The sequence below is a fragment of the Leptosomus discolor genome, chromosome 7, assembly GCF_034619465.1.
Source record: "Leptosomus discolor isolate bLepDis1 chromosome 7, bLepDis1.hap2, whole genome shotgun sequence".
Taxonomy (NCBI): domain Eukaryota; kingdom Metazoa; phylum Chordata; class Aves; order Leptosomiformes; family Leptosomidae; genus Leptosomus; species Leptosomus discolor.
Genome location: NC_141397.1, coordinates 14,011,369 through 14,035,734, shown reverse-complemented (window position 1 = coordinate 14,035,734; position 24,366 = coordinate 14,011,369). Strand labels below are relative to the sequence as shown.

The 24,366-nt window shown below is 39.3% G+C and overlaps 1 protein-coding gene across 5 annotated transcripts in view; it reads left to right on the top strand.

Annotated features, from left to right (window-relative positions):
- SATB1 (SATB homeobox 1) overlaps nucleotides 1-24,366 on the top strand; it is a 70,111-nt gene that overhangs the window by 25,675 nt on the left and 20,070 nt on the right. For all 5 annotated transcript variants that reach the window (XM_086467915.1, XM_086467914.1, XM_086467912.1 and 2 more), the window contains exons 6-8: nucleotides 947-1,401; nucleotides 9,831-10,043; nucleotides 18,411-18,566. In XM_086467915.1, the coding sequence (XP_086324041.1) occupies nucleotides 947-1,401; nucleotides 9,831-10,043; nucleotides 18,411-18,566 (824 nt within the window). The remainder of the gene's footprint in view (nucleotides 1-946; nucleotides 1,402-9,830; nucleotides 10,044-18,410; nucleotides 18,567-24,366) is intronic.

The following is a 24,366-nucleotide window of genomic DNA, read 5'->3' as shown; positions in this document are numbered from 1 at the left end:
TTACATCAGCCTAGAGTTATTTTATATTGTCTTATCATGCACAAGAGGGGAGCTGGAAGAACTCTTCTAAAAAAACTGTGTTGTAATTAAAAAGGAGGGTGTGTAAGGCAGATGAGTTAATATAATAAAAAATTCGACCATGTTGCAAGTCACTGAAAAACACCATGCATACATGGTTGCAAGATAAAGCAGCCCATCTGTGTAATTTACATAAATTATACCAGTTCCTAGCAGCCCCATACGATTGATGCAGCATCTAGAAATTAGCAAAGCATGGGGAGGTCCACACCCCGCCTTGCTTGTTACGGATTTCCGGTGCCTCGGAACTGCAGATGTCATGGCGGGGACACCATGGGAGGAGCAAAACCACTCACCAGGGGCTTCTCTCTCTCTGGTCAGGGTGCGCTTTCCCTCCTGACCCTTTGTGCAGATGCACTTACTGTTTCACTTGCATCTTCTGCAGCACACAGCGTGGTTTTGTCTCTCATCTTTGCCCCCCTCTCTAGTTGCTTGCTGCCTTGTCTGAAGTCCGCTGCATCCATTGCTGTGGGGATGCACTCTGCAGCCGCGTGCTCATGGTTCGGTTGTGTTGCGCCTGTGCAAAAACCTCATGAAGTTACTCCCTTGCCATATGTGGTTTCCAGCATGTGGTTTTACCTCTGATGTTCTTCTAGTTCCTCCAAGGGCCCAGTAATGGTGATGGGCAGTTTGTTGGATGTTTTTTTTTTAAAAATATTCACTCTACCATTATTAGGTAAATTTTGAAAGCAAATAGCTGCAACAGTGATGTCATGGGCCTGCTGATCTAGGCTGAGAGTACAGTAGGCTTGAACCTGAATGCACCATTTTCTATTTCCTTATTTTTATTAGCACATCTTGCGAGGAGCATGAAGTTTGTGATTTGCAGTCTTATCTTGGCTTTTTCAATGTTTCTTTTTCACCGTAGTTGAGATGGATAGCCTTTCTGAACTATCCCAGCAAGGTGCCAACCATGTCAACTTCGGTCAGCAGCCGGTCCCAGGGAACACAGCCGAACAGCCTCCATCCCCTGTTCAGCTTTCTCATGGTAGTCAACCATCAGTTCGGACCCCGCTTCCAAACCTGCACCCTGGACTTGTATCTACTCCCATTAGCCCTCAGCTGGTAAATCAGCAGCTGGTAATGGCCCAGTTGCTGAACCAGCAGTATGCAGTGAACAGACTTCTAGCCCAGCAGTCCTTAAACCAACAGTACTTGAACCACCCTCCTCCTGTCAGTAGATCCATGAACAAGCCGTTGGAGCAGCAGGTCTCAACAAACACAGAGGTGTCTTCCGAAATCTACCAGTGGGTCCGTGACGAACTGAAACGAGCAGGAATTTCACAGGCAGTATTTGCACGTGTGGCTTTTAACCGAACTCAGGTCAGTTGTCTTTTTTTCTTTTTTTTTTTTTTCTTCTTTTATTTTTAAATTTAAGAGTCCCTTCATTTTTCTGTTTAGAAATTATCACCTTTTAGGTCTCTCTCCTCATTTCTGCCTTGTCACTTAGCTCCTGTGAAGGAACCATGCTTCCTTGCATGACCGGTGTCCGTGTTGACGCAGCACAGAAGTCTTCAGTGATTGGTTTGTGGAGATACCCACTGTTCTTACAGACCCCTTGGTTTCTTTCCGGTTCTGGTGGTTTATGAATAGTTGAATCTTCTGTAGCAAGGAAGTGAACAGCTCTATGCAGAACCATTCACAGTCACCCAACAGATTGCCTTTTGTATTGCAAAGGTACCTGTACTGACCACATGCATGCACTGAACAACCTGTCTTCTTTCACAGGTGTATTGGAGATGGTATTTTATTCTTGTTTGCATTTATTTTTATTATTTTTCCAGTGAAAATCTTATTAATGTCTTTCCAGACTTCTGAAAAAATTTAAAAATAGAAGCTTTATTTTTAGATCATCTACTCTTTTTTGTGTATTTTTGTAGTTTGTTGCAAAAAACAGTAGTTGCTGAGATTGACGATGTCCACGTCAGAACATATACTTCAGCTCTTCAATGCAGAAAAAGCTAGCCCTAGCAAAGCTGATAAGTAACACTAAAATGTGTTATTTTTTACACCTGTTTGAGAAGCTAACCCTGTTATAATTTATTCTGCTCTATGAATTTAACTTAATGCCATGTTGCATGGAATTTAATCAAGCAGAAATTATGGAAGAAATGTCAGTATATCCAATGCAAATAATAAGATCTTGAAATTTTAGAAGTCTGTTTTAACAGAAAATAAAATAGGATTTTTTTAAAATAGGAAATATTTTGAAAAGATGAAGGTAAATTTGCTTTGGATTCCATATTTTTAAACATAAGGAACAAGTATTTTCCATTGTAGAATATAGTGAAAAAATCATAATTTGGACTTCTCTTGAAATGTTGATATTTCTCCCTGCATAGTGTAGAGAATAAAAACTGTTTCAAATGCACTTGTACCAGGTTTGAATCATCATGTCATTTGTGATTATTCTGAATTATTATTGCCTTAAAAATTTTTACATCCTCCTTTAGCTAAAAGAAAGTAGAGTCAAGGTGTGAATTCTCTGTAGAGTTGTGTGTGTGTCTTTCCTCTTAACAGCAGAGGAGGTTTTGAAGATCAGGTTCTTTCATACCAAATTTCATGGGATACATGAGCTCATACAAGGATTAGTTGCATAAGTTAGGTCCAGGCAGTGTCAGTTGTTATATCTACAAATAAGTGACATAGAGTTTTGTTGAATACAATGTAAAATACAATATATTTTAACTACTGATACTATAACATATTGAAGTAGTAATAGTAGCTCCATGTTACAATGGTTTTCAGCTGCCATCCTACCTGGACAAAAAGCCAAGCAAATAATTCAGAAAATAAATAGTTTATTATGTATTTACTTCTTTCTCAGACTTGCCTAAAAGCAGCTTGTTTCCCCTCAACTTTTTCTTTGTTCAACTTCTGTCAGCTAGTTTTGCATATGGCTTTTTGTCTATCATTTATGTGTGAGCAGTGTTTGTTACCTGAAATACAAGGAAGACGGATTCTGACTGGACATTTGTATGACACAGTATGAGAAGATGCTCTCGAGATGTGATGTATGCAACTGTAGAACCAGATTTCTAGTGCAAATACTGATTCCTGATTACTATGTATTTCTCTTACTACAAATGTTATTAAATATTTGTTTAAAGTTTAATTTTTCCACAGACATTGTGGTTAACCAGCTTGGTAAAATGTGTTCAAAAAGTGCCCCAAAACTGGGAGAAAACCGCAAAATTAATGATGAAAACAAATCCCATTAAGAGATATGAAATATATATGTAATATATTTTGGCAATTTTCAACCAAATCTACTTGAAAGAGCACTGGGTAGTATCCTTAGATCCTACAAATTGTGTTAGCTAGTCAAATTAGTATTTGTGGGTAGCTACGTAAGACTCTGCAGTATTTGTTATGTATTGTGACAAATGTAGGTAACAGTAAGGAAAAATACTAGGAGCCTAGATGGTATAAGCCTCAGTGTTGCCAAGAAATATCTCAGCATACTCTTCATATGAAGCTAAGCCCCACCGAAATCCAGGAGCAGTTTGTTCTAGCCACGTGTCACCTTTGCAAAACTGAAAATTGTTAATTTTACCCGCAGTAACAGCTAATGTCCAAGTATAAACATAGGTAGAGATACCTGTGATTCTTAAATGAAAATATTTAAATTTGTTCTGCTTGCTGCACTTTGGAATTTATCACAACTTATTCAAGGATACATCACATTTAACTAAAATTAGGGCAGCACTTTAATAACTGATAGTATTTAGAAGTTATTTTCTAATATTGATGTAATATCTTTTGTCTTTTTTTTGTTTTGGCTAGAGCAAGTGAAAATGCTTGTTTAAATTCATCTACTGTTTTCTGAGATGAAAAGCTAACTCAGGCTTACCACTGACATTTTTGAAACTGTCATAAGCATATTTGAGCTGTGTCCAGGGACCATATCATGCCATCAGCTTCTAAAAGCAGAAGATCTCACTGAAATCAGTCAGGAGTTCTGCGCAAAAACCCCCTGATGTCGAGATACCATCTCAGATGAGGGCAGAGATTTGCTTTCAGCGTAAAAGTTAAGGAAGGAAGTGAACTATAAACTAAGAGTAATTTGGCTTAATGTTTTGGCAATAAAAATGGACTTTGGTAGAAGTGGCTGAAGGTGTTGGCACCTCCTGTTTTACACCCTTGTGCCCTACAATATGAACACAGAATTTGGTGGCGTTTTGGGGTGGGAAGGGTGAGTTCTACCAGCTTAGTGTGATAGTTCAACACTTGGCCCTAATTTTCAAGGATTTTTCATTTGATGGCAAAAATGTTGACTAGAAATGTTTTTGCGTCTTCCCAGCTCAAAGAAAAGAATTCGGTAAAATTACTTCTGAAAACTAGGGTGTCTTTTTTTAATTATTCTCTATTTATAAGGCAGAAAAAAAAGCTCAGCCACACCTCAGAAAATTGCAAGCATGTCCTTAATATCTTCTTGGATAACTTCAACCCTACCCTTAACTTCAAAATGGTAGTTTCAAAAATGTGTAGTTCTCAGGAGCGTGCCTTGCAAAGTTTAATGAAAGAGGAGTCCAGATAGCTGTAACTTGAATGAAAATTAACATCTATACAGGCACAATAAAACAATTGTAGGGAGCAGAAGCAGTTTCAGAGGGTAGAGCACCTCTCCCCACAAGAAATTTCACAGTGGTCCTTCTAGGAAGGCTTCAGAGTATAGTGTGGTCTGAAGTGTTATTTGTCCTTCAGCAATTGTGATTCCAGCTCACTGGCTGCAAAGAAACAGATTGAATCCTGTTAGCACCTCTTTGTAGTGCACCATGGAAAAGTTTGTTGAGTCTGGATTTGTGCTAGCAGATCACAGTTTCACCTCAAGCATGGCTACCAAATGTGTCTGCCAGTCTGTCTGTTGGCTAGGGTAATTTTCATAAATTGAGCTGCTTATGTTTTGGTTGCCGTTTGACCAAATTAATAAAAGTTATATTTTCCCCAGCTGATGTCAGTGCACCATGCAGACACCTCTGCTCTCTTGAAAGAGTGCATTTTTTTCCCTGTGCTTTGCTGGCCAGAAAATGGCATTTGTGATCAGCTCGCGGGCCTAGGTGGCACCGAGCAGCTGCGGGGTGACGGCACTGGTGCGTCAGGGCAGCCCCCGAAAGCACAGTGCCGCCATGCCAGCCTCTGTTGCAGCCTCCCACCAGCAGAGATGCTCAGCCTGCCCCTGCAAATTTGCAGTTAAACTGGGAGGTTCTCTGTTCTTCTTGAGAGAGCTGGAGCGGAGCATCGATGTTTGTTCGGCTGAACCACCTTCGGAGCCCTAAACAAATAAACAAACTCCTCTACCATTTCTGTCATGTGTTTGTCAGTGTAAACATGAGTCAGGAAATGGAAAGCTTGGGTTCCCACAAGCAAGTTTGACGTTTGACTTGAAGGCGTAGCTGGTGCATGGCAGGGTGACATGTATGTACTGCGTGAGCAAGGAATTGTGTTAGTCATGGTTGTGGTTGGAACTGTGACTCGGGGCTGGCTGTCTCTGTTTGTGTACACTTTCAACCATAACATTTGCTGCATGAACTCGGGTGCTGCTGTATGGAGGTGACCTCTCGGCTCCATCTTCGTGAAAGGAGGGGGAGTGCTTTCTGGTGCTTTTGCCATGTCTGACTATTGTAATTTTTCTTCTTCCCACCAGTGACAGTTTTTCATCTCAAGGTTTTTGAGTACTTCTCAGTGTTTCTGCCAGATACCTTTTCTCTCACCCTCCTTTCTACTTCACCCCCATGCTTGTTTAAAGTATTAGCTGCCAGGGTACATTGCCTTTCGTTCATGTATAATGCCTTTTCTCATATGTGAAAACTTCTGTGTATTTAGGACTTTGCTCATGCTAATTCTGGGCAATTGCTATTTTGAGGGAGAACACTTGGATGCAGTAAACGGCTCTGTGTAATTTTAAAACAAAATCTAAGTTTACACAAACCACCTTCTCAGGCACTTTTTTTTTCTTCCACTTTGTCTTTGGCACACTTTATTTTCCAGTAAAATGAAAAATGAAGATGGATTATTCAAAATTGATAACAGTAATGGACCATCATGTAATGTTTTATTGAATTTGAGTTCTGTAAATTATGTGGTAGAGAGAAATTTGCCTGCTTAAGTATAACAGAAATTGCCACTGTATTCATATAATTCTTCGTAGTGTAATTTAAGAAAAAGCACACTATCCATATCACTATTGAATAAAAGGTAAAAAGGTGCTATTACACTATCATGACAGCTCTCCTCTTGCTACTAAGCGACATAGATAAATGTGTCTGCTTATAACTTGTCAGGGATCCAGCTTGTGGGTGGTGCTTGCAAGTAATCTTCCGCCTGGACATGGGATGGGAGCAGCCTGCAACAGCAAGGGATAGCATTCAGGGATGTTCTGCATGCTTTGGGGAGGTTTGGGCAAATTGCATTTTTCTTCTGTGAGCTTTGAAGTTCTATCAGGCTGATAAAATCTATTTGAATCAGTGATTATGTTCAAAGAGGAGACAAACTGAGGGCCAGACAGGCAGTGTTTTTGTTCATATTGGCAGAAGCTTTAGTTTATCTCCATTTTTAAAGAATTCATAATTAGCTTTTGAAAGCCCTGATAATATTTATTGAACATTTTTGTGCAATTAGTAATGAATTATACTTGTGGTGACATGTAAATTTTTTTTTTTCAGTGTGCCCTGGTAAGATTTTAAGAAAATACATTTCCAGTGTAAAAAGAATAAAGGGAGGAACAGTGAGGAGGACTCTGAGCCTAACAGTGTCTATAATCTCTATGCAAAACAGCATTTAGCTTTTATGCAACCCGAGGTACAATATCAGGAGATTACACCAAGACTTGTGTCTTGGCAAACAAGTTCAAGCCTGGTAAAATGAATAGTGAATCTCTGCACATCAGGATGGGGCAGCATGTGAGAGCCGATGTGTTCTTTCTATGATTTTCCCTTGTCTAACAATCTTTAGCTGAAGTTTAGTGCTCACAAAATTGAAGCGTAGCAATGAAGTAATAGTTGAAGCAGTCAAACTGTATTGTAAGGCCTTTCCTTCACCTGGTACTACACCTTATTTTTTTGGTGTTATTTCCTTACATATTCTGACCTTTGGGTTCAAAGCTCCCAGAAGCAAACACCTCCTTCTTCCCTTTTCCCTGCTCTTTCATCTCCCCTTCTTGCTCTGCATCTGTGTCTTCTGCTCTGCTCCCAGCTCATGCAAAGAGTCATGGCAATGATGGGGGAATGAATACTTAATGGCATTTCTAATCACTAAGAGGTGTCCTGTAGCAATGGTTATACTGAAAAATGCAGGGAAAATATAAAAAACAGTTTTCTTTGTTTACTTATTTCACTGAGGGGGGAGAAGTTATACAAGAAAAAGAGTTTTTTCTGCTTTTTTTCGCTGCCCACTATGTGGCAAAGGCTTATACAAGCAAATATTTTCTCTTATGGGCTAAAATATTTTTCAAGGACACTTCCTGTGGCTGACAGTAGGCTGGCTATTAGTAAGGAGTCTCCTCTCCTGCCAATGATCAGTCCACTTGAGTTTAGTTTTTCTGTCTTCTTTTTAATCCTGGTGTGGTTGTTTTCAGTGCAGTAGCAGTCAGAAATCGTATGTGTTTACACCTCCATCCTATACCCTGTGCTCTGCAGACAGCTTTGCCTTGTCTTGAGTGGCACAAAATCATGTTTTGCCTCCCTTGGACAAACTGACAAACAATATTAACTGTGGGTTTGAGTATTTAAAGGTACAAAAAAATGGTAAACAAGAATTTAATTTCCATATTTGCTCATAACTAGGTTTATTATTAGACTAATCATTAAGAAAAAATTTAAAACTTATACTCCACCCAAATGACACTTTTGTCTGTAACTCATTTGTTTACCTTCTAAGTATTTACCTTCTGCCTGGATGCCAGAAAAGAGGAGGGATGAAGAATAGTGCTAAGAAAGTGTCTTCCAGGATTTTTTTTTTTTTTTTTTTAATCCTCCTTCAAATTACTTTTCATGCTTGCTGCTGGAATGACTGTTTTTTCCATCCTGTTTCCCCGTTATGTGTGCACGCACAGACAGGGCCACAAGGACCACACTGGCCCCAATGTAGTGGTTAGCACCTCCATCCTCATCACCCCTGAGAGGTGGAGGGGTGACAGGGCAAATACAGAGCTTGGAATCGCACTGGGTGGGCTCTGATCCTGCCCAAGCTTTGCAGCAGCACCTTCATAAGGGGCTTTTGCCTGATAGGATAGGTCCTTTGAGAGAGGTGACCACTTCCATAAGTGCTGTGAGCATCAAACTTCCCTACGGAGGAGGCTGATGCTTGGACTGTAGCTTTCTGTTGCACGCCCTTAGGAATGGATATGTTCAGTCAGGATTGCCTCTCTTAGTTTTAGCGTTTTTATTGCCTCCCTCCCTCCCTCCCTCTCTCCCTCTATTCACCACTCCATTATCCCAAATAACTTACAACCGTTCTTTAGGAGAAGAAACACTGGGTTGTGTTACTTCTTTAAAATCACATCCGTGTTCCCTTGTTACACTAGCAGTAAAAGCCTCTCGTACTAACCCTCTCCTTGTCCCAGCATGGCAACAGCAGTTATTCTAAAAAGAAGTTCATATTTGCTTTTGCAAAAGTTAGTTTTCTTATCACCACCTTGTTACTTCAAGACAGTAGAGTGTTTTGTATGCCTGACATATTTAAAAGGAGAATTTGGCAAGGGGGAGATTTCAAGAATCTGTTGACATTACAGTTGTAGTTGCACTCACAGGTTCATAAATATTTCATCTTTTAGAGTAATTAGGTGTCCCAGACAGCCAGGCCTGCTCCATTGCAGAGAACCAAAATAAAAGTATTACGTAGGAAACCTGGTGTGGTCTGTACAAGCCACTGGCAGCATGCTATCGTCAGCACCCTGCCCATCTGTGGCTCACTGCTATGGATGCCCTGTATGCTTTTTTCCCTCATTCCCCAGCGCTCACTTTTGTATATCGTTGCTGGGCTCCCAAAGTGGTCAAAGGGCAACAGTGGTAAATGGACTTAGGAAATGGGACCTGCACGGCAGGGGCTCAAATAAATAACCAGGCGATGGACTGGGTGAGGATTAGGGTTGTCCTGGTGAGGAGAGGGGGACGGTGGGAGGAGCAGCAAAGTGAAGGAGGAGGATCATCCGACAGTGAGTTTCCTCACTTGTTGTTAAGCTCCAATATACAACTCAAAACAAAATACTGACTTATAAAAAGTATGGACCTGAGTCAGTTAAGCAGTACTTTAGGAACGTTGCGAGTTTATTGTATCAGATTAGTCGTGAAATATCACTTCCTTTTGAAGTGCTGTTTAAGTTGCTAGAAATGTGGAAAGCTATTTTTTTTTTTAGGTTGGCCGTGTGTTTAGGAAGTCTGAGAGCACCGCGGTGTCATGCCTCTGGACTATCTGTATTTTGCTTATTCTTAACACCTTGACTGTTGACTGTGAAATATTTCATGGCAAGTGAAGCCAGTAAAAGGAAGGAGACCTATTAGGCAGATTGAGTTTATGTTGTATGTAAAACAGGTGCTTGATAAAATTAAGGGTACAATTGAGGCTCTCTTCTCTGCTACCTAGAATGTCATTAATATATTCTTATGTGGAGTGAATAGTGCATTTGCTGCTCTTGTTCTCAGCCCAGTGGAAACAAGAAAGAGGACTGATAATCAGTGGCTTTGCAGAGTACAGTTTTACAGGCACTCACCTAGGCTAACTCTCCAGCATATTTTTTTCTTGCCTCCCTACAGGGCTTGCTCTCAGAAATCCTCCGAAAGGAAGAGGATCCCAAGACTGCCTCGCAGTCCTTACTGGTAAACCTTCGGGCTATGCAGAACTTCTTGCAGCTGCCAGAAGCTGAACGAGACCGAATTTACCAGGACGAAAGGGAAAGGAGCTTGAACGCAGCCTCTGCAATGGGCCCCGCACCTCTCATAAGCACACCGCCTAGCCGGCCTCCACAAGTAAACCACTGTCTCTGTCTTTGAGATTTGCTCATTGTGTTTTCTCACTGTCCTGCTGGGTGATACCTTTCTTAAAGAGAAGAAAGCTTTTACTGTTGTATTTTTTTAAACACTCGTAGAATCACTACTTGCAGTGCATACCACAAATTTAATTTAAGAAATATAATGGATGATAGTAGCAGTTTGTTACTACCTATTTTCTAGTTTTAAGGTAAACTCTATCCATTATGGCCCCTACAGGGGTTTTTTTCTCTCTCTATTGAGATACGGGCTTTACTGGGCCCGGAAGATGCGGGCTTTTTACTTTTTTCCCTAGAATTCTCAGGTGTCATTTTTAGTATTAGAAGTTCAAACAGGGATTTTGAAGGATTTGGACCACTAAACTGAATGGGCATGAAAGCAGAAGCACAAAGTACATCATATTGCCTTAAAAATTATCTTCCAGAAAACAAACAGGTAAAACTAAAGGGATGGGGGAAAGAAGACTCCATCCCAAAAATGCTGGGCACACTTTCACCAGGTAGATCTACTGACCACTCGATAAAGTAACAGACTTCCTACATCCATTGCTGCAAAAATTTGGATATGTTTATTGCAGCTTCGTTTAGTATTTGTTCAAATGAAACTCCTACTGATTTCGGTAAAATCTAGTGGAACTATTGGTTTAATTCTCCCCAAAAGGATAAAGTTCGATAGAGTGGGATCCAGAAATTCAGTGGCATAGTCCTTGTATCTATCAAGGAAACTGATGCTGATTTTAGGGTACATGCAAAATACGGGTGTGAGCCATAGGAATACATAAGATTTCCACAAAGAAGAAACATAGTTGTTTTCTGAAATACTCTGCATTGCTGTGGCTCAAGGTTCTACCTATGCAAGGACAAACCAAACTAATCTGCAGATATGTGGGAATCATGCTGTATACACAGTCCAGATTTGCTATGCAAAGCAAGGCTTTGGGATTGCGGGAATTTTGTGATGGTTGAGTATAGAAACAGAGAGCAGTTTTTTGCTAACCAGGCTTAGACTTGTGTCTGTGACTATATTGCATACCCATTCTGAATGCTATAAATGCCTCAAGATTATTTTTCTAATTTTCCTGCGGCTAGTGGATACCATACTAAAGTAACAAATAACAAAATTGCAGGAAAAGGGACGACAGAAGATCACTTTGATCTGCTGCAGTTCTTTTCGCAAGAAGAGAAACAGTTTTTAGCAGAAAGAACAGACTGTGCTAATGGTCTACTTTTGTTATCATTAACTGAGTTTAGTCTGTGAAATCCACTACAGATACTCTTCAAGATAAAGGATGAGATTCTGTTTACATAGTAATGCTTTAGTGGGAAATAGTTAAATGTAGATAACTGTGTTTAAAATAACATTGAGTTTGTTTTAATATCTGTACCTGCTCCCGCAGCCCAGGTAATTCAGAGCAAAGGCTAACCCTCCTTCTTAACTTATCTCTTTCTGCCAAGGTAATGTCTCACTCTGTCTCAAGTGGTCTTGGGCAATTTCACAGCTAAAGAACAGAGTTAATTACAGGACCTTCCAGAAGGATGTCAAGTCAGAGGTAGTCCTTGTATTGGTTTTAATTCACACTTTAAACTGTATAAATCCCTTGCAGACAGTAAGAAAGTGAGACTTGGGGGTTTTCTTAACTGACAAAACATACTATAAGTCCAAATTTAGGGGTCGGAGGCGGGGGATCTATCTGTCTCTGCTGTGCTCTTGTTCATAATTACATTTCATTTTTTTAGTGGGAGTCAGGAGTATAGTTAACCTAATTGCAACAGTTCAAAGTGGAAACAGCATACAGTTTTGTTTTCATCCTTTTCAAAAGGAAAGCAGATTAACAAGGAAACCTCATAGACTAATACTTGAAGTCTACAGAACAAAACAGTTATTTTTCTAGTTGTTGTATTGTCCTCTGTTATTCGGCAAAACATATGCACTTTACCTAGTGGACCGAGGATGTAGAAACTTGTGAGTTGGGATTCTTTTGGACCTTTTTGCATATTGCCAGAACTACCCACCTATAAACACATGTAGCACTTGCCACCTGATACTAAGTGTTCAGAACCCAAAGTTTGAAAATTGAAATATCTGTCTTGATAACGTAAATACAAAACTTAATGCTAGAAATAATAATGAAATTATTCTGGTTGTTGCACTGGCAAGTATAACTTTTTACAAATTGTAGCAGAAATAAAGTATAGTCAAGATACTGAAAAATTATTTATGCAAACTATTACTCTGATACTCCCCAAAACATCCAGAGTTTATTGGATATTTGATACTAAGGAAATAAAACTACTAGTGTCCTTACTGGTAAATTTATTATAAGCAATTATTTAAAGTTCACTATACAGGAATACAGCATAATATTTTTCTAGCTTAGCTGTGAGCTTCTTGGATAACTATTGAAAGGTAAAACAGACCGTTTATCCTGACAACAGAATTTACTCAAGAGCCAACATTTTTATTATTAAATCTTCAGACCAGTGTAACATTTGAAACAATTAAACTATGAAACCATGAAAAATGAGAGCTAATATGCCACACATGAAGGTTTATTTTGCAATTGCAAGTTATCAGTTTCGGAAGGATGTGAAAATAAACATCCTGAAAAGGATCTATTTTGCATTTTTGTGTTGCCAACTGGTGGCCAGACAGTAGAGCAGACTTAACCATTTAGCAGCTAAGCTTGTTCTGTGTGAATGTTGCATACTGTTGCATGCAAAAATGGAAAGCATGACCTTGGAGGTCTGATAGGATAGTAGGACCTCACCAAGCATAAACCCTTGTGCCTGAGTTAGAAGGAACTGTGTAGAATTTATCTCATTTTTACAGCATTCTTACTAGTTGCTACTTGAGCTAATGTATCTGGATTGTTTCCAATTCTTTTTTGAAATCCTTTAAGCTCTTTGTCCCCCTTACTTTTCCCTTTCTCTCTGACTTAAACAAAAAAGCAAATTCTTCCTTTTTTCTTTTTTTTTTTCTTTTTTAATTGAAATCATTAGCCTCTAATGCATGAGCTTTTGGGATACATGTATAGCCCTCTAAGCTGGTCAAGTTGTAAAAGTCTGCTACTGTCTTCCACACTGTTGGACTGAGCGTGAGGAGATGGCATACACCAGAATTTTTCCATTGGACATTGTTCATCTTGCCACCTCCTGGGACAGAAACTTGTCTGTTAGGCTCTTTCCTAGGGCAGTGGAGTTTATAAATACTAGCATCTCCATCAGGTAGGTACTGCATGGAGACATAGTTTAACCTCTCCAAGTTAGAGGGAAGGAAAAAAATTCCTTTCTTCTTCTATTTCTTTTATGTATCTTTTTTTTTTCCTCTCTTCAATGCCTTCATCTTGCAGATCACCCCACAGAGGTCTTTTCTGGGTATCCCTAAGTCAAGTTCAGAGGATGAGTCTACTACATGTTGTGTGGGAATGAGAGGATGCGGGGATACTTCAGATGATGCTGAGTGTGGAGCTATGTTCAGAACGGATGGAGTTCCCCAGGGAGGTGCTAGGGATGGCCTCCTCCTCTCATCGGGGCAGTTTTGGGGGGATTGGGGGGGGAAGAGGACTCCCTCCTCGTTCGTGAAGCTTGACGGGGGGATGGAGACAGGTGATCAAGTCACGTATTTTGTTTTACGAAATATTCTGATTAAAGCTTGTTGGCCGTCCTGCAGTTATGAACACTTTCTTCTCAGGATAAGTAATCTCCATTTCAACAAAGTTGGGAAAGAAATCCTTCTCGCCACTCATATTCCCCAAAGAAATTTTGTGCTAACTTTTGGGGGCCTATCATCATCCTGTGTAAAAACAGAGTATATGTAATGTCAAGAGCAAAATATTATTTTAATAAGGCAATGTTTTAAGAAGTATCCCCAAATCTTGTATGAGTCATGGTTCTAGGTACTCAATTGACAAAAGGATTAATTTTTATAAATATAATCAGGGCCTCCCTCTGACTACAGATAAATCACAGTTCCTTCATGCTAAAGTGATTTCAGCTTGGGTCCCAGAGGTAGGATGTCACTCTTGAGGACCAGTGAAACTCTGTTGCAAGGAACTCTGGATAACACCAGCTCCCATGAAACTTGACAGTGAAGCCCTGAAGTTCAACTAAATACATGCACATGTCATATGTCACCACCAGCAAAATTTTTATTTTTAAGTCTGCAAAAGTTGAGGTTTAGGTTGATAGTCTTTATGCCAAGTTGTGTTTGAATGGAAGTAAAAATGAACAAAATAATAAGTGCAACCCTCTCACACACTCCCCTACAAAAACCACCATAGAGGAGAGTTAATGGAAACCCTGACACTTAACTATAACTGCACTTCCAGGCACCACTAATAATGGAGTAGTAAACCTTGTCCTGATAAAAGCTGTTCTGAAAGCAACAGCATTTATTGTACCTTCTGTGCTATTTGCAGAGCAGAACTGAAAAGTAGTTTGTTTTGCCTGGAATGAACTACTTTATGAATTTTAATGTACGATGTAATATTAAAAGCTAAACCAGGATTAAAGAAGATTTTTGTTCCCAAGCTGAAACAGTACTTACGAGAATGTGTTATAAAAGATTTTTTTGTTTCAGTTTTGGTGGGGAAGAAATGAGCTTCTATGTTTGTGAAAACCTCTTCAGATTGGTTATTCCTTCTATAACAACCTATCCTTTGTTTAGGAAAATTGAATTAACCCAGAACTTCTTGTTATTTGTTGTTAGTCAGTCTTATTTGACGAGAAGATATAACTGGGCAGGCCAGGAGGGGATGGATGTGATTTTATTATTTTTTTTTCAAGTATTTTTGAAAGACTACATTGATTGGTGATAGGAAGATGGCCGAACAAATTTCTGATTCTCAGTGTGTTGTGTTTGTAAAATAATGCTGCCCTGTTCAGTTACTGTTTGCAAAATTTGGTTACTGTCAAAAAAAAAAAAAAAAATTGCTGATCTGTGGTTTCTTTCCTAAACAGAAAATGTGGCTGTAAGTGTGGGTGAGGTGGGAGATTGTGCTTAAGTGTGGATGAGATGAGAGATTATGTTTTGTTTTGTTTTTTTTCTCCAAAATGAATACTTTTTCCACCTCCTCTCCCAAGTCTTGAAGTTGCACCATTGAGGGCTTTTTTGTTTTCTGTTGGGTTTTTTTGAGGAGGAGGGTGTTTTTTCAACCCAGCTTCAAACAGCCTCTGTCTTGAACTCAATTCTAAATTCAACACAACAGCCTAGATGCTTGCTATGTATGAATTATGAAACAGTTTTATGTATGGATATTCTCCAAGAGGTTAATTAGCATTATTGCACGGAATTCATCAGACCAGAGCAGACCAATGGTCCATCTAGTCCAGCCACAGTCTATACCTGATCTTCTAAGAGAAATTATTAAGAGGTGGTGGAAGAATTTTTATACTTGACCAATGATGTAAACTGGCGAGTGTGTGCCTGTGAGTAACAACTCTTGATAATCCCCTAACCCATCACTTTATAACTTTAAGCCTTTTATTTTCCTGAAGCTCTTTGGGCTAATATGGCATTTTGATGCAGATATTAGTGTTTTCTGTTGTTCACTTCCTAATTCAATAACACAAGGCAATAGGAGTTTTGTTTGTTTGTTTTAACTTCAGTGACATATTAGATGCTGTTGAATTTTTTGTACCCGTATAAAGATAGATGTCATTTGCCAACCAGAATGAGGATTTTCAGTAATTCCCCTGGGTTAAATACATAGCCATATTAAACTGGGCATTGAAAAGTGTTGACCAAGACACACAGTTTAAATTATATCTCCAGCATGGTGTGTGAGTCTTGGGTTTTGGTGATGTGAGTGTTCACAGCTCAGTTAAGTGATCTGTGAAGTACTGCTACAACGTAAAGCTGTCTTTTGAAGCTGAGTAGCAATCAAAAAGACAGTATGCTTACAGAAGAGGGACATTTCGATCAGGATCATGAGAGCAAAGTGTTTCCTTCCCAAAAGATGCTGCAGACTTGCCTATGCTTGCTGAATACCTTCGTTTTCTCGTCTTCCCCTCAGCACCCTCAAAGATTAGTTACAAGTTAGAAATTTTTCTTTGGGAAGGATCAAAATAACTTTGCCAAAATTTAAACCTGAGTTCTAAGAAGGTCTGTTGACAAAGCCATCACTTTTTCATTTTCTAATTTAGCTTAGCTGGTTTTTTACCTGCAAGCAGAGAAGGCTGTCTCCAGTTGTATATTTAACATCCCCATTGGTTGTCAGTTATCTTTTAGCGAGTCTTTTTCATTTAAAGGTTATAAAATTGTCACTGATTTTGTCATTTTCGAATTATTTCACTGTATGGTGTTCAGGAGATGCACCTGCTCTTTCGGCCGCCATACTGATTTGGCCATTGTGAGGCATGCGTTTTCCTGCTCTGCAGTGGGAAGAAGGGAGATCCGTGGTACTGCTCCTCAGGCTGCCCACTGCGAGGTGCATCAAATGTTTATGAGCCGCTGTTGGCCCAGGCTTGGCCATCCTCTACTGCAGTGTCACCTGTAAAATGTCACACTGCAGAAAAGGAAACACCTCACATTCCAGGTTATGGCTGTAAAGTACGAGTTGTTTTCAGATGATAGCACATCATGTGATAAACTGCATGCTATATTCTGGAATTTTTCTTCATTTCCCTTTTCGTTTAGGACTCCATTTTTCAGACACCAGAAAGTGCTAATGCCTGCCAGAAGGAGGCAGGTGGAAGTATGTGTGGACACCTTGTTCTTGCTGGGGTTTTGTCCCTTGTGGCTAATGGGCATGTGTCAGCGCAGCTCCTGAAATGCCTGATAGACGAATCAGGCTCAGCAGAAGTGGCATGCCCTCCCAGTTTCTGAGCTAGATTATTTTATCTTAACTATCCTCCATAGTGCTTTTAACACAAATTAAGTGTGACTTTTCTAGGAAAAAATGGGCTGATGATTTCCCTAAGTACATCTCTCGCCCAAATCCTTTGACTCTCGTATCGTGAGACCTGTGACATATGAAAGCTCATAGAGAGTGAGATCAGAAGATGAATTATCATGTTGTCATGATTTCCCTTTGAACCTCAAGGGACTTTAGAGCACAGGAAGATGCTGACTTGTGTTGGATTAAACTGATAGTGAAAGTGTGGCTTTAGACACATACTTAAGAGTAGGTTGACTCACTCTCTGGAAGCGCCAAGCTCTGTCCATTAGATTTAGTGGTAGCCTGAATGACTAACTTGGACTAGATGTGTAACTTCTGAATGGCTAAATTAAATCCTATCTCAACAACCTTAGTATGAACCAGTAGGTTTGAATCAAAATCTAAAGGTTTGATTTTGCATCATCACCTTGTGAGTTCTTTGCAGAAATCCAGTCTTTCCTCTGGTCCACTTTAGGATTAGTGATCCATTAGGTCCTCTAATCTTGGGCAAGTATTGTAAGAGTAGCTGCTAAAGAAAGACATTATCCTTAACTATTGAGAATATTGTAGGATAAGCTGAGTACCTCATGATTTTTTGTACCTGTCAACTGATATTGTAGATTGTAGAAACTGCACTGTAACATTGGTGGGATGATTCTTGGTGTTGGAACATCACTTCCATCATCTTGAGAAGACAAAGGAAAGGGTAGTCTTCTGCATATCATGTCACTACTGATGTATTTTTTGTTGTTTTCCTTACTGCTGCGGATGCAGCATAGAGGTGGTAGTATAGTCATTCTCTCGTTTTCTTTTTTTTTTTTTTTAACCTGGACTGCAAGAAGAACAAATATTTAATATATGTAAGTGACATACAACTAGAATTAATAGTTTTAAGAAAGCCTTATCTTGATTTAAAAATTGGTTGAAATGTGCGGTATTCTAAATTACTGCTTTCTTAAAAACAGCTAAAGAATTAAACTAATATTTTAAAAAGTTAAGTCTAAAGCCACAACTTTTCCACGTTATCGTGCATTTGAGAGTACTGGACATAAGACGTGTATCAAGATATATCTGACAGTTTTTTATTTCATTAGAGATTCTTTTATGCTGCACTTACAATTTTCACTTAATTTGCATGGGCCAAGAAATCATGTAAGGATTTAGAAGTCTCTACAAGACTATTTGACAGATTTCCACCTAATTTGTTTTATGACATTGAAATTCACAATGGTCAGCTAATGATAACTAGTATTTCAGATGCACTCACCTGTTACAGTATACTGAATTTTCTTGTTTCCCAGTTGCCTGAACCACAGATAACTTATAATGTTACGTCTCTGAAAAGGTGAAAGAATATCAGAGCGAGATTGAATAAAAGGAATAAAATGGAAAGGGGAACTACTTGGGGAGGGAAAGAGAGGAAAATAACTTTTTCATAATGAAAAATGTCTCATAAAATATATTTTCAGGTCAAAACTGCTACTATTGCTACAGAGAGGAATGGAAAAACAGAAAATAATTCCATGAACATTAATGCTTCCATTTACGATGAGATTCAGCAGGAAATGAAGAGAGCTAAGGTGTCTCAAGCACTGTTCGCAAAGGTTGCGGCAACCAAAAGCCAGGTAAAGTTCCCGGGGCGCAATGGCCTCCCTGTCCCATGTGATTATTTCCCCCCTCCCCATTTTTGATCTGTTTCTGCGTGAGTTACAAGGAGCAGACGGGTTAGCACATCAGCCCTGTAACACAACTCGGAGCTCCTTGCTGAATCCAAAGGTAACCTCTGGTTACCCTTGACCAGGCAGGGTTGAGAAGTGGCTTCCCGAGATGCGTCCCTGCCTCTTCCTGCTAGTGAGATGCCTTTGCTGCATGGCCGTGGGTCTTGCGTGGCTCAAAAGCATCAGGTTCATCAGTTCTTAGCTGGCGTGGACGTGGCGAAAGCTGCGTGTGAGCTCTATGTATTGCTGCCAAATTAATTTTAAGGCTTTGGTGGTTTGCAGTTACAAAATGAGGAACGCTGGGGTTCTGGGTTTGGAGAAAATATTTAGTCAGATCCACTGGTGAGGCTGTGCACAGGAGGTGCCACATCAAAAACAAAAACCAAAAAAACCCAATAAATTACAGTTATACAAGTTGCATCTGAGAAAACATGTACGATCTTTGTAGAATAATATGGCTGCTTGGTTACCTGCATGTGTGCATACATATATATTGCATATTCAGTTTTAAGCGTTTGTTGTGTGGTTTCGTATTCTGTTTTCTTCAACTTCAGAATTTCTGTCAAGTCTAGTGGCAAGAGAGGGAAATGAGCAAGCACTTGTTTGGTGCGATTATCATAAGTGACATGTCTTCTGAGAAAGATCACCAGAGTATGCAAACGCGTTGATTTAAGTGAGAATGTACTCAAGAAGTAAGTAAAGGAAAAACATATAGAAAAATGGGAAAGACTAGGACCACGGTTATACCAACACTTAAAAGAAATGGTAAAGGCACCAATGCTTGCAATGTTGTATTTTTGCATTAGATTAAATGTTAAGTCCACTTAGTCACTATTCCTTTACTTTTCTAAAATTGCTTCACAGAAAAATACAGCATCTTCCAGGGAAAGCTGATAATGATCAGTTAAACCGATGTTTCTTGGGCCGTCAGCATTTTAGTGCTGGTTTTCTTTTTAACAGTCTCTAACTTTTGACTTCTGCATTGTTCGTGTTTTGGAGTTCCGTACATTTCATTGTACAGAAAGGATGTTGTCTCTTAAGTTATATGCTGTAAGGAGCATTTAAAGGGATATTTTGGAAATGTTATATCAAAATGATTAAACTCAAGCTGTGGACTGTAAAAATTATAGCTTTATAGGCCACATGCCTGCCTACCCTTCAATCACTGTCAAAGTGATAATTTCTACAATAATATGTTTCTTTTATTGTGGGATTCTAAACACCAAGTGCTGTTTAAACATTAAACTGAATTGTTTATGTTAGTGCTGTACTCAGTGTGTCATACATCAGGCCACTATAATCTCCCATGGAATGTAAAAATTCTGTCATGAATCATGGCTTGTATATCAGAAATTACTGTAATTTTGATTGGAAATTACAGGGCTCTTGAAATGTTTCTAATTATGATAGAATGTTACAGCAGCTACCAACCTGTGTGCTCCTCAGATGTCTTTATTTACATGTCAAGACTTGAGGTTAGAGAACTGTCCGTTTTCTACACCTTCCCCTTTCCATTGCAGTTCTCTGCAAAACTAAGGTATGAAGCCAATCTGTCAGTCCACATAATTTTGATCTGATCTGATTTGTGTGATTGATCTGATCTAATTTGTGTGATTGTATACTTATTTAAGTCTGTAGTCTTAAAATTTCTAGGTGGGACAGCTCTTCCAATGCTGACTTTAAAAGGGACAGGTAATCAAAGCTTCCAGAGGATGTGGTGCAGGTTTTTTTGGAGTATTGGTATAAAATTCAGATTCTGGTACAAACTTTGCTACCAAATATAGAAAACAAGCAAGACTAATCACATAGTTCTTTTCCCTTTTATTGTGGAGATTATGCTATATTCTCAGAGGTTATTTTTCTCCCCAATTCATGCAATGTAATGTTATTTATATGTTAAGCAAGCTCTCAGGTCTATAGTTAGCCAAAGTGCGATTTGGAGTAGAAAGTTGCTTCGTAGAAGTAACCTCTTAGGTAAACTGGATGTGTTGGATCCTCTCTAACCAGTTGACTACTAGTCAGCCAAATAATAAGCTTTAAATGTGGAGCAAAACCATGTGTATTAAAGGAGATACCTGTATTGCAAAAAACTCTGCACTGGAGCTTGTCAGTGGTACAAGGAAGTATTTCTTGGGGCATAGAAGTCTCCCTTGCACTTGTTCAAACATATTCTTTAAGGGAGCCTCTCTTGAGAGAGGTACATTGTTTGGTTTTGGTTTTGGTTTTTTTTTTAATTTGGGGATATTGGTTTCCTGCTCAGAATTGGAAATCCTGGGATAATCACTTCCAGTTACAGTGAAAAGTCTGGAGGACACGAATCAGAAAGTGATGCGTTGGTTAACAGTTGTGGGTTTTTTTAAATCACTAAAATTGAACATTACTGCTTTTATCTTATTTTGGATATAAAATCTTGATTAACTTCTGAATGTAGTCTGGAGTTATGGTGTAAAACAGTATGTGACCTAAACCAGCTCTGCCAGTGGAAAAAGATAGTAGCTGGAGTAATTTTTATTACTTTTTTCAAGGAACCGATTTGGGTCAACGTTAGATTGGGTATCTAAGCAGCCAGCATCTGCAAGGTGGCTGGGCTTGCCTGAGCCAGGAGACAGAAGATAATGTTCTGCTGACTAGAGCACTTTGTACAGAAGAGCTATTAAATGATGCACTATGGAAGTTTCTATTTAGGTAGCGCCAAGGTAAAAAATGAGCATCTTCCCTTGTGTTGTATTAGTGCCTTTGGCAAGAGTTACCTGGCTGACAGAGGACCTGGTGCTCAACAAACCAGCTGGCTGCAGGGGCTTGGTGCAGCAGAGGTCATAGTACAGGGCAAGGAAGGAGTTTGCAGTGGTAGTGAGATCATGCTCTGGCTTAGGTGAGTGATGATTTGCTTACTTGTAGTTTCGTGGTGCACTTTTTTGGTGACTTGTTGGCTTTCCTGAAGAAGAGGAACAATCTGCCACATTGGTTTGAATGAATTTGGGGACTTTGCTAGATGATTCCTTCAAATGTTGAATTCTTTTCCCATATAGGAATGTTTGCAATCTGTATATGTTTTAGTTTCTATGTTTTTAATGATTGATATATTATCCGCAGAATAAATTCAAATTCTGTTGAATTCAAAAATATATACTTTTAAAGTTATAGTGGCTACACTGAGGAGCTAAGGAAGATATTCTAATTCAAATTGTTTGAATTCATCATATCTTTGAGGAGTTTTAGAACAGTAATTGGCAAAACACCTAATGTCAGTATTTAAAATCTTATGTTTTTATTGCAAGTTGTCTGCCTATTAGCCCTGCATATTTCTTTTGTTAGATTATGATGAAAAGAGAGCTTTAGAAAAATGCATGCAAAAGACAGAAAGGTTTACCAAATACTTTGTGTTTGCACCCAGGTTGTTGGGTTTTAGTGGTAGAATGGCAATACTGACAATATTGTTTACTAAAATTTGGTCAGCACACCTGAATAAGTCAAAATGAAAAGAATCCACACATATAAATGTGTGGTATATGTTACTTTTACAATTTAATCATACTGGGTTTTTATTAAATTTATAACCTGACAGTCTGATTGAAGTAATTATGAAAGCACATTCTTACTTTCGTTATTTCAAACAAAAAAAAAGTTGATTTGTGTAATGATCGTTAAGGCATCATGGTTCAGTAACTGTGCATTGGTTACAATGTTTTCATGTGGGAGCCAGGGATGATTTTTTTCCTGATAGTGACAGATGCTGAAATCTAATTTTATTCCATAAAAACAGACAAACAAGCAAACAAAAAAAACCCAAACCTAAGAGCCCTGAGAGATAAGACAAGTAGAGACTTGTAGCATTTCTGTATGTTTGCTGTGTTTTGAGAAGTTACATTTGTGTTAATGGCTTATCCTGAAAAGCAGTGGCCTGCACATGCCAGTGTGAAGGGAAGAAAGCAAAACTTTCCTGAAAATCAGCTTATGTTGCTAAAGCTTTCTTACGTTTAGAAAATAACAATTTGCAAAAACTGAAGTAATATCGACTTCTGTATCTTTGAGGGTCCCATGCACTACAGTGTAAGGCTGTTAGCCTGCATTATTGTACTTAAATAAGTTTATAGTAGAATGAATAGGTAAAATCGATACTTTTCTGCAGCGTCAGTCTTGCTGATTGCTGTGTATGGCCAGGTAGGTGCCAAATGCCGTCCCTTCTCACCAAATAAACATGCCTGTATGTTGAAGGCGAGGTGCTTGACTCATAGAATCATGCTCTGATTTTAATTTTAGAATAAAACTAATGGAGTACTACTTACCTCCAGAAACCTCTTCTAATTACAGACAGCTTTGACCCGTTACTTCTGAGCTGTTGCATTGTGTTGCCCAATTTCCCGTCCTTCTGTCCCTGTCTTTCACGTTGGTTAGGCAGTTAGCCCCTTAGAAATGAGTTTCTCATGCAGAGCATGGAAGTAAAATCAGTGGTTCAGACTATGCTAGAGACTCCATCCGCTTTATTAGAAGTGTTCTACTTTTGCCTTGGTATGCACCTGGAGCGTCCTCCTCTGAAAGACTGCATGGAGAGGCGCCCTGGGTAGGCATTAGGCAGAGCATCTAACACTCGTCAGTAGATGGGAAGGAGTTAAATGGGAAGGGAATGCTACACATTGGCACTAAAATTGCTTTTGGCATGCAAATACCATGCTTTTCCTGACATAAATATTTTCAGAATAGGCCATTAGAGTTCAGGTATATAAAACCCTGCTTTTACTGGAAATTTTAATGTTGTAGTAAACCCACAGATTTATAGTGAAAAATTGATGTCTGTTATCTCACTTTTATCTTTTTAACCAGCAGTTTTATAAATGCTGTATCTTTGATCTGTCTTTTTCCATCTAGAGACTAAGCTATATACTCTTAAGAGGAAAGTCGTTTTTAAACAGCTTCCCACACTGAACAAGCACGGTATTGTGGATCTGGCACGAAGATGTAACATGCCATTACCACAGATATAGAACAATCTATTCAACTATTTTCAAGCAGGGGGGAAAAGAAACCTTTTTATCACCAAGAGTAACCCTCTGGTAACAATGTGGCTTTAAGAGAGAGATCTTGAAATTTATTTCCAAAGCTGTTTCCTCATTTCCTCAGGGCACTGCACCTCAGGCTGCCCAGGCTGGGTCCAGCCTGGGGGGCAGGAGGGGGCTCAGTCCTTCGTCCATCACCCTGTGTCTCCATCTCTTGCCTTTGTCTCCCTCAAAGCAGCTGAGTCACTTCCTGGGTTTAAATCTTGGCTTAAAGACCTTTTTTCCCTCCCTTCGGTGTACAATGAATTCTCTGTGGAGCGAGGAGGGATACTGCACAGGGAGACGCGAGGTGAAAACAAAACGTGCTCTGAGGTCTGCCGTTGAGTCACAGGTCCACCTAGAAATAAACCCCTCACCCTTGTGGGAAGGTGAGATACAGTAGTTAGAAAGCATCAGCTGCGGAAATACACCACACAAGAGCCTCTTTTTTTTTAATTATTATTTTTATTTTATTTTACTCCCCTCTCTGCTACCTGGAGGTGATTGCTCTGACAGTTAAAGAGGTGCCATGAGCACCAGGAGTTGGGACAGGATCAGGTGTCGGCAGGGATGGGAGAGGAAGAGCGTGAACTGAGAAAGCAAGATGGGCTTCTGCATGCAATCAAGGATTGCCCCATAAAGCGGCGTGCCGTTCAGTGAAACTGTGAAACTTG